Here is a 10,781-nt window from a genome sequence, read left to right on the forward strand (position 1 = left end):
CAGTGTGGGTTGTGTGATACCCTGTGCCCCCCACCAAAAAAAAGGGGAAAAAAAAAGCCCTGTTTTCTCCCAAGATCTGTGGCAGCACTGTCTGTGAAGGAGGTGTCTATAACTTAACTGCTGTAAAATCTCTATAGGGAAGTAAAGAAACTACCTACCTATCAATAGTGACAACAGCCAGAAGTGGACTGAGCCACACATGCTAGTAAATACCTTAATCCCAGTACTGTGAGGCTGAGACAGGTGGGTGGTGAGCTCAGGGCTATCCTGGAATACATAGTAAGTTCTAGGCCATATAGCCAGATCACATTATCAAAAAGCAAAGACAGTAGCCAGGTAGATGGCTCTGTAGTTAAAATGAGGACCAGAGTTGTCTCCCCAGCATCCATGTAAACTGCCAAGGGAGCCCAGCAAGCCCTCGCTTCCAGTTTAAGGCCACACCTTGGTATATAAAGTAGAAAGCAATCAAAACAACTGTTATCTTTCTCAGGCCTCCACATGCCCACAAAGTCACTCATGTGCTTCCACACACAGGCACGCATGTCACACTAAGAGAAAAATGAATGCTGAATTCAACATACTGTTTCAACATGGAATTGATAGAAAGAACAAATATGATACTTCCCATTGCTTTGGGAAACAAATGTCATACTGAATATGTGTCACACCCCAGTTTTACTAGGTACCTGTGACCCCATGCTGGATGGAGCAGCTTAGGCTTCTCTGCTCCCATGGGACTGAGGCATTTCTTACTAGAATCCTTTTTTGTGGTTGTTGTTGTTGTTTTGTTTTTTTCAAGACAGGGTTTCTCTGTATAGCCCTGGCTGTCCTGGAGTTCGTGCTTTAGACCAGACTTGTGTTGAACTCAGAGATCTTCCTGCATCCTCGCCTCTTAAGTACTGGGAATAAAGGGTTTCTCACACACTAGACAAGTGTTGTGCTTTCATCCACACCCCAGCCCCTCATTGGTGGATTCCAGGCAGGGGCTCTACTACTGAGCCACACCTCCAGCCCCTCACTCGGGGATTCTAGGCAGGGGCTCTACCACTGAGCCACGCCCCAGCCCTCACTGGGGGATTCTAGGCAGGAGCTCTACCAGTGACAGTCCTGAGCCCATTTTATCAGTTTTAATTTTTTGTTTTTGTGTTTGGAGACGGGGTCTCTTTGTTTTCCTGGCTGTAACTCAACCAGGCTGTCCTCAAACTCACAGAGATCTGCCCTCATCTGCCTCCTGAGTGCTGGAAGTAAAGGCATGCGCTATGCACAGCCACGTTTGTTCTTTTTGATTATTGGAGTTTTTGTATTTGAGCATTTGTCTCTGTAGGTGTGCTTGCACACTAGTGCTATCACTCACAAGCCATCTCTCCAACTGCTATTTTTATTTTGAGAGGATCTCACTAGGTTGCTTGGGCTGGCCTTGAACTTAATTTGTTCCTCTTGTCTCAGCCATAAACTCTCTGGGATTACTGAACCACTAGGTCCAGCAAGGCTCCAGTTTTCCTTCTCAACATTAATTAGAGCCTGGCGGCATCCAAGTTGAGAGGATATGGTCAGCTCTTTGCTCTTGTCTCAGGCAAGGTGGCGGGAATTCTGGCCACCCTAACCGTAGCAAGGGGAAGTGAGTCCACTTGTGGTTGGGGATTCACAGTGTCAGAGTTCTCATGTTTGCTTCTCACGTTGCTGGCCCCAGACCTTCTTCGAAATGGTCCTCTGACTCCCCCGTGTGTGTGTGATGATGATGGAGGGCCATGAGGAATGACACTGTCCAGGAGAGGAGGCTTACACCTGAAGCCCCAGCTGAAGCAGGAGGATGGCCTCAAGTTTAAGGCTAGCCTAAATTACATAGTGAGTTGCTGTTTCAGAAAAACAAAGTGGCCACCTCCATTCAGGAAGGAGACCTTGAGGAAGGGATCAATGGCCCTGATGTGGGTTTTAGGCAGATGGATATCCCCTGCTGGCCTAGAGAGTGGCCCAGCAAGTTTTGGAGAAGGGAGGCTGTTTTCTGCCTAGATGACTATAGCGGTCTTTCTCTGTAAAGGTGGAGTGATGGTTCCCAAGATTAGCAGGTGATTGGGGCTGCCCAAGTGAAGTCAGCAGCAGCAGGGAGCCAGGACACAGCTGCCATGGGACAGCATTCTGGGATCCAGGCTTTTAAGTATTTCCAGGGCCTCACCAACCTCTCTGCCTACAGTGATCAACAAATACAAGCGTAGGCGATTTCAGAAAACCAAGAACCTACTAACAGGAGAGACAGAGGCTGACCCGGAAATGATCAAGGTAAGCAGAAGGGGGCTAGTGTCATCTAGTTGCAGACAAACCTTGGTCTGGCCAAGTGACGCACACCTCTGTTACCTTCCCTGGGAGGAGTCCAGGGATGTGGCCATTGCAGCATGAGCCCATCTCAGTTATAGTGGCAGCAAACGGAGAGGCTACGTCGTCACTGTGCAGCTGGTACAGAGCAGGCACTGGAGATGGTGGGCTGAGCAAACCAGGACATTTTTCTGAAGGCACATGGTTTTGGGCAAGAGGCACGGTCCCAGAGTAGAGTAGAACTACACTATGAGAGGGGATGCAAAGGTGTTTTCTCTGGGCCAGGGGCTGGTTCCTGGCAGCCTGCCTCTCCTACCTTCAGGTGAGAAGGTAGAGGATGGTCAGATCTCAGTCTGCTGGTAGGCTTAGTAGGTGATAGGCTCCAGCGTGAGCCTCCCAGACATGGCTTTGATGGTTGCTGTTCTACCCCATTTGTCAGGGGAGGGCATGAGCAGTGGTAGCTGTGGGGCCACTGTCTGCCTGAGGCCTACCGCTCATTTCCCATCTCCCTACAGAGGGCTGAGGACTATGGCCCTGTGGAAGTGATCTCACACTGGCACCCCAACATCACTATCAACATCGTGGATGACCACACCCCATGGGTGAAGGGCAGCGTGCCACCCCCACTGGACCAATGTAAGCCTAGCCAAAAGCCCAAGGCCTCTAGCCTTGTCTTCCCCAACCCCATCTGAGACCTTGTAGTTGTACGCTCTCTTGACCACACTGTGCCTCTGCCCTCTGGCTCATCTCTCATACTCATCATGGGCAAGGCCTGACCACTATGCAGGGAATGACCTGCAGACTGTCCCTGAGTATAGGTTTAACACCTGGTTTCTTGCTACTTTATAGAGCTGGGGGTACATGACTCCTAGTGTAAGCTGTACCAGAGACAAGCTTTGGTGGCCTTCATTCAAGGCCACTGCCTTTGCCACTGCATGCTTTCCATGGAGGTTCAGGGAACCCTTTGCTCCTCATGCACAATCAAGAAATGCTATATGTTTCCAGGTAGTGTGACACACACCTTTAACCTTAGTACTCAAAAGGGAGAGATAGGTGAGTTCGAGGCCAGCCTGGTCTACAGAACAAGTTCCAGGACAGACTCCAAAGCTAGAGAGAAACCCTGTCTCGAAAAACCAAAAGAAAAGAAATGGTATGTGGTATCCAGGCCAGGCTGAGCGGTGCCCACTACCCTGTGTGCCCACAGATGTGAAGTTTGATGCCGTGAGCGGCGACTACTACCCCATCATCTATTTTAATGATTACTGGAACCTGCAGAAGGATTACTACCCCATCAATGAAAGCCTGGCCAGCCTTCCACTGCGCGTCTCTTTCTGTCCGCTGTCACTGTGGCGCTGGCAACTCTATGCTGCACAGAGTACCAAGTCACCCTGGAACTTCTTAGGTGACGAACTGTATGAACAATCAGACGAGGAACAGGATTCGGTGAAGGTATGTGGGGTGGCCATGGCCCAAGGGGAAGTGAGGACTCCCACCCAGCGCTCCCCCAGACCTGGTTTCACAACTGCCTAGGCTCCCCACTCCTAGCAGCAGACAGGAAGTGGGTCCCCAACCCTGGTGACATGGCTCTCTAACTTGAGTTCTTTGCTTTCTCTTCATTTCTTTTCAGTCCCTTTCTGTCTCCTGTGTGTGCTCTGGGTCTAGGTTTGGCTTGTCTGGGCCACCATTCCACACTATTCTTTCCTGTTCCTCTCTCGTGCCTCTCTGTCTGACCCCTGTGTTAGCTCACTCTTCTGTGCCCTCCCCTGGCCTGCTTTGCTCTTAAGCTTAATGCTGTCTCTCTGGTGGTCCCTAGAGCAGGTCTATAGTGGTCTTACCAGGTCCTGCCTAGGGTTTCCAGGAACATGTGGGGAGTGGTTTTGGAAGTGAGGTGCCACAGCAGTGCCAGGGCAATGCTCATAAGCTCCCCTCCCCAGGTGGCCCTGCTGGAGACCAGCCCATACCTGTTGGCACTCACCATCATCGTCTCCATCGTCCACAGTGTCTTTGAGTTCCTGGCTTTCAAAAATGGTAGGCATGGGGTCCTGGGACATCAAGGTAACTGCAAAGGCAGTATCTCCTCCCTGTTTCTCCTTGTGCCTGGGGTCTCTCACCAGCACTCTAGAGGCCTCATGGGCTAGAGGGATAGTGACCCTACCAGGCACAGAACTGAGGGAGGGGCTGGGCCTGCTGCCTGGGCCAAGGCCAGGGTGGCAACACCAGGAAGCAGGGTGGGGAACTCCAAAGCCAAGGGAAAGGGAAGCCCCGGGGCTGCTCCCGGTACCCTGCCTGTCAGGAAGGCCTCAGCATGCATCTACCCAGTTCTGGAACAGCCCATTGCTCTGTTCAACTCCAGGTGAGGAAGCAGAGGCTTAGTGACTGGAACTGCTGGCCTGCAACTGCACAGTTCTGCTATGGCAGTCATTCCAGCTGTTTGGTCAGTTTCTAGGCCTGTGCCCCACAGTGTAGGGAGATGTAGAGTTCAGGAGATGTCCTGAAACTCCCGGGATTGGCAGGAGTGGTCGTAACCTCTGTCATGCTGACATTGCACAGTGGAAGCAAAAGAAAATGGTGGGCAAACTGGAGGGGTTCTCAGTGTGGCCTCTCCTGGAAGGCCTTACATAGGGAGCTTTCCTGTGCTCTGCTGGCTTGGAATAGAGAAGAGGGTGGGCTGGCCTATCTTGTGTGTGGTGCTGGTTCCGTCCCCAGTACTACAAAACAAACCCTAACCAACAAAACCAATACAGCATAGTCAGAGATTAGTGGGATATGGGTATTGCCACACATCATGGCAGCAGGCGTGAGCTTGGCTTTGCTCATTGTACCAGGTGCTCCACTGTCCTGAGGAATGGATGTCCTTGTGAATGGGGTGTGCTAAGTCCCACGTTTGGTCATGTGAACCAGGATTCATGCTCCTGTGTCACAAATGCCAGGGGTCCTGTACGTCTGTGGTGACCTAGAAGCCAGGCACCAGGGGGAGACTAGGAAATAGGAGGATTTCATCAACTCAGCTCCCCCAGGTGTCCACATGGAGACCAGAAACCAGGGCTTGTCTCTACCCCAAGGAAGCCCATAGTTGGAGTGGGAGGCCAGAAGAGAAGGTCCCCAAGCATGTACTTTGGATCTTCCTGTCCAGGCGAGGTAGGGTAGCAGCATTGTGTGATACTGACCTGGTGTTTGCCCAGTTCTGCCGTACAAGACTGTACACCTCAGGGTTGTTGACTTTGTCTCCTTACACCTGAATGTCCTCACTAGAAAACAAGGAACCAACCCCACAGTACAGGGTGTTCTTGTCCCATGTGCCCATGGAAAAGGTCCCGTGTGCCCTCTGCTTTTGTGGGAGAGAGTGCAGCCCAGGGAAGGTCGCTAATTGCCTGCGCCCACACCCTCTGCAGACATCCAGTTCTGGAACAGCCGTCAGTCCTTGGAGGGGCTGTCAGTGCGCTCTGTCTTCTTTGGCGTTTTCCAGTCCTTTGTAGTTCTCCTCTACATCCTGGACAATGAGACCAACTTCGTGGTACAGGTCAGCGTCTTCATTGGGGTCCTCATCGACCTCTGGAAGATTACCAAAGTCATGGATGTCCGGGTGAGTCAGGCACCATGTTGCTGTGGGGCTTGCAGGTTGGGAAGGGGGTCGCCTGCCCAGCCAGGCCCTGCCTTGGTCTCTAGGGGTTTCCCGACGCCTGCCTGGCTCCCAAGACCTAGGGGATTTTTGCAACAGGGGATTTTTTTGGGTCACATTAGGGCAGGGGAACTAGGAGGAGTGAGGAAGGGCAGGGGCCTTTCTGACTGGGGAGTGGCAGGAGTCAGGTCCCAGCTGACTTTGACCTCCTTCCCGGTTACAGCTGGACCGGGAGCACAGAGTGGCAGGAATCTTCCCCTGCCCAACCTTCAAAGACAAGTCTACCTACATTGAGTCTTCAACCAAAGTATATGATGATGTGAGTGACCCCTTGGCCCTGGGGTGGTCTCCAAGCACTCACACTCATGAGAGACAGGCTGGGCCATTGGTCCTGCCTGCCAGATCACTGCCAGGCCCATATCACACCCTGTGTTCCCCGCCTGCCACATCTACTTCCTTGCCGAGTCCAGAGTTCCCAGAGTCACCTGGGAATTCCCCTGGCCCAGCCTGCTGGACCAGGTGTGGGTGGAAGAGGACAAGGAGTAGGTCCACTGAACAGGGCCTTCAGAGCCAGCCCCAGCCCGTCCTGTGACCCCCACAGATGGCGTTCCGGTACCTGTCATGGATCCTCTTTCCGCTGCTGGGCTGCTATGCCGTCTACAGCCTTCTGTACCTGGAGCACAAGGGCTGGTATTCGTGGGTGCTCAGCATGCTCTACGGCTTCCTGCTGACCTTTGGTGAGCAGGCCCAGCTTTACCCTGCCTGGAGGGCCTGACTTTGCCCCACCTAGAGGGCTGGTACCAGCAGACCATCTCAGGCCCATGTTCTCAAGCTATAGTGAGCATGGCAGCCAAGTCTTGTCATGGGACTCACTGGTCAGTAGGGGAGGCAGACCCATTTCAGACAATGCCCATCTAGTGTGGGCAGGCATGGGACTAGGAAGCCCTAAAGAGGCTTCTGGTCTGGTTGAAGAGAGGAATTCCTGTGTTGTGGGGACCCCAAAGTGCAAAGAGAAGCTAAGCATTCACAGCAAATGATAAGTACAGACAATAAAGGGTGCACTTAGGTGGGGCTTAGGAACCACACTGAGAAAAGGATGTCTAAACAGTCTCTAGAGGTGACCAGGGGGCCAACATGAAGATCTGGGTGTGATGACTCACCTTACTCTTAAACTTGAAAGGCTGAAGTAGAAGGATCTCTGAGGTCAAGGCCATCCTGGCTATAGCCTAAGACCTTGTCTCAAAAAACAAAACAAATTGTTGGAAAGAAAATGCAAAGGCCCTGGGGTAGACTGTGCTGGAAAAGCAGAGTGAGCCAGGGTGACTGGTCATGGTGTCCTTTGTCTTCCCTCAGGTTTCATCACCATGACACCCCAGCTCTTCATCAACTACAAGCTCAAGTCTGTGGCTCACTTGCCATGGCGAATGCTCACCTACAAGGCCCTCAACACCTTCATTGATGACTTGTTTGCCTTTGTCATCAAGATGCCTGTCATGTATCGGATTGGCTGCCTGCGGGACGGTGAGACCCAGGGGACACAGGGACATGGGATGCAGTGGGCAGGAAAGAACCTCATTCTCTGGTGGGGTGGGCCATGTACCTCACACAGCCCCTTCCCCCAGATGTGGTTTTCTTCATCTACCTCTACCAACGGTGGATCTACCGCGTTGACCCCACCCGTGTGAACGAGTTTGGTATGAGTGGAGAAGATGTCTCAGCAGCAGCATCCAAAGCCCAGGCGCCCACTGCAGCAGGGGCTCTCACACCTGCGTCCAGCACGGCTGTCACTGAAGAGGATGCCTCTACAGTCCCAAAGGCCACTCCTGGGGCCAGTACTGCCAGCCAGCCCCAGGAAGCCCCTCCAAAGCCAGCAGAGGACAAAAAAAAGGATTAGCCACTTGGGTCTTCATCTGCTCCTGGTGACCACCACCCACCTCCCCGGCCCCTCCCCTCCCCTCCCTGTCGCCCTCTTCCTGGACAGATCGGGCCAGGGCGGCAGGAGGCCCCCTAGGGCCAGGGCCCAGTTTGTGAGATGAGGGCCAGGTGGGCCGGGGCTGGCTGTATGTATGTGAGGACACCATCGGTCGTCTTGTCTATTTGTCTGTTCCTGTGTGTTTGCAGACATCTCGCCCTGCCAGCCCAGCACCATCGGGAATCATGGTGAAGCCAGTATGGTGCCGAGGGTGGGCCAGGCGGGGAAGAGGCCAGGGCTCCTCTGTGGGATGCCTGTGGTCCTCCATCATCTTGTCCCTCATCCCCTGACCACCCCACTCCCAGACCGCCACCCTTTAACACAGTCTGGATTTAATAAATTCATATGGGTGTTTAACTTAAGCTCAACCACAGCACCTCCACTGCCTTCCTTGCCTGGAATGGGCAGCTGACTCAGGTCTGGGAGGGAGACCTGGAGGTAAATGACAGGGAATGCAGATCTGGGGTTGTTTCTTAGCTTTTTAAACACTGCTTACTTAGCATGAGCAATGCCAGCACTGAGTAAACCAGTCATGGTAGTGCGTGCCCATAAGTCAGAACTAACCTGAGCTATAAATGGCGGCTCTGTCTCAGAAAGATAGTAGGTGGCTTGGTGGGTGAAGGCATTTGCTACACAGCCATGACACCCTGGGTTTGTACTACTATTGTGCTACAAGGCCACACAATCTAAATTGATCTCTAGGACACACATAAGGCAGAAAGGAGAGAACCAGGTGCAGTGTTGTCTGCTTCCATGCACACATGGTAGCACATGTGCCCAAACACATGATACTGCCCTGCAAGGGGCCTCCCAAAGGATTCTTCATCTTAGACTCTTATGAGAGTGCTGGCTGAAAGCATCCAGTGTCCCTGTATTCAGCTACATGACACCAGGCAGGGTTGGAACACTAGGCACTACCAGTAAAGAGTAAAGAGGCCACCCCCAAGAGGGATGAGCCCTACTCAACACTCATTGGAGACACCTGAATGGGTCTTGAACCAGTTTACCACCTGGGCTGCAACAGTAGAGTGAATTCTTGGTTGGCATTGCAATGTCCCTAAACAATGTTGGCTTCAAGAGCCAGCTGAGCTGTCAGTACCAGGAACTCGGTTTGCTCACTCTAGAGAAGTGATAGCCCCTTGGCTATTCACCGTAACTTCCCAGACACTCTAGACTCATCCATGTTGCAAGGAGGCCCTGGACCAAGGACCACCCAAGGTTCCACCTGCTTCCCCACCCTGCTGAGTCAAGCAAGGAAGTCAGAGGTCCCTCGCTCAGGGTAGTGGTAGGTGGTGTGCCCATTTTCCTTGCTGGGCTCCTGCTCCTGCCATGGCTCCCCAGGGTCCTCAGAAGAGTACAAGACTCGCTGGGTGGTGGTGGTGCATGCATTTAACCTAGCACTTGGGAGTCAGAGGCAGATGAATTTCTGTGAATTCGAGGCCAGCCTGGTCTATGGCTCTTACAGGTGAGATCTCAGGAACTTTTGCATGCCCCATAACCTCCCCTACCTGGGACCCAAGTACCTGCAGAATGCATTGGTGTTTCTTCCAGGAAACCTCACCCCCAAGTCCTGATGCTCTCCCAGCAGCTCTGCCCACTGGTACATCATGGCAAGGTCCCTTCCCTGGACCAAGACTTAACTTGTGAGAACATGGCTAGGGTTGTCTTAGTGACTGCCATGTCCCTTTGCTTTCACAGACATCTGAACATGTCCAGAGCCGTTACTGGTGTGCTGGTGGGTGGATCTATAATGTTTGGTTAGCAGCTCCTGAGCCCCAGGCAGATACAACACAAGACAGTTCTATATACACCACAGGGACCAACATTCCATTGCAGCCCTGTGAAGCTCACAACCTGGCAGGAACCCTAGAAACTTAGCTTATCCTTGATTTTGAGAGGCTGAGGCAGAAGGATTTGATGTTTTGGCCAGCCTGGGCTACAAAACAGGACTTAGCATGCTGGCACACACTTGTAATGCCAGCACTTGGGAAGTGGAGGCAAAAGGATCGCGAGTTCAAGGTCATCCTCACTGACTATAAATGGAGTCTGGAGACCAGCCTGGGTTACCTGAAACTTTGAAGCAATAAAAAAAGGGAAACACCATGCATGTGCCTTGTGCTGTCTCCAGCTGTGAGAGCAGCGCATGGCACTGTCATGCATGTGCCTTGTGTTGTCTCCAGCTGTGAGAGCAGCGCATGGCACTGTCATGCATGTGCCTTGTGCTGTCTCCAGCTGAGAGCAGGGCACAACACTGTTTATGTAATAATTTTTTTCCCGTTCACGATAGCCCTTTGAAGTCTGTGCTGTTGTTTATCTGTACCTCCAAATGAGAAATCCAGAGCTTTTTCAGTTGGGTATAGGAATACACAACTTTAATCTCAGCACTCAGGAGGCAGAGGCCAGCTTGGTTTATGTAGCCTGACAAGGAGTTAGAAGTTTGAATGGTGCCGACACACGAAAAGCTATGACAAGGGTTAGCTGTACCGTGTCTTTATTGAACCCTCACAACATCCTTGGGGATATTGGGGAAACTCAAGTCCAGAGTAAGTGGGGAAATCAATTGCCTGGGGTTATATAACTGTCCAGAAAACCTAGGATTTGAGCACAAGAAATTGATCCAGGACCCTGAAATGACAATTTCTTTTGGGAGACTGCTTATTTTTTGAGGCAGGGTATTGCCATTGGTAGCTTAGACTAGCCTAGAACTCAAGGCAGTTCCCTGTCTAAGCCTTCCAAGTGTTGAAATTACTGACGTGAGATATCTTGTCTGATGTTCAGATTTGCTCTTGAGTTCACAGTCCTGCTGTGTCAGATCCAAGACTGGTGTTGGCCAATCCAAGTCTTCTTGCATACTAAGGAGGGACTCTCACTGAGCTACGC

General features: G+C 52.0%; 1 protein-coding gene across 1 annotated transcript in view; it reads left to right on the forward strand.

The window, feature by feature from the left end:
* Clptm1 (CLPTM1 regulator of GABA type A receptor forward trafficking) overlaps positions 1 to 8,269 on the forward strand; it is a 30,402-nt gene extending 22,133 nt beyond the window's left edge. Inside the window, exons 6-14 of the mRNA XM_048433321.3 lie at positions 2,192 to 2,277; positions 2,826 to 2,946; positions 3,515 to 3,759; positions 4,245 to 4,338; positions 5,703 to 5,893; positions 6,153 to 6,248; positions 6,531 to 6,666; positions 7,283 to 7,450; positions 7,552 to 8,269. Coding sequence (XP_048289278.1) covers positions 2,192 to 2,277; positions 2,826 to 2,946; positions 3,515 to 3,759; positions 4,245 to 4,338; positions 5,703 to 5,893; positions 6,153 to 6,248; positions 6,531 to 6,666; positions 7,283 to 7,450; positions 7,552 to 7,823 — 1,409 coding nt within the window. The 3' untranslated portion in view covers positions 7,824 to 8,269. The remainder of the gene's footprint in view (positions 1 to 2,191; positions 2,278 to 2,825; positions 2,947 to 3,514; positions 3,760 to 4,244; positions 4,339 to 5,702; positions 5,894 to 6,152; positions 6,249 to 6,530; positions 6,667 to 7,282; positions 7,451 to 7,551) is intronic.
* The last annotated feature ends 2,512 nt before the right edge of the window (positions 8,270 to 10,781 follow it).

This window comes from Myodes glareolus, chromosome 1 (assembly GCF_982192425.1).
Source record: "Myodes glareolus chromosome 1, mMyoGla1.1, whole genome shotgun sequence".
Taxonomy (NCBI): Eukaryota; Metazoa; Chordata; class Mammalia; order Rodentia; family Cricetidae; genus Myodes; species Myodes glareolus.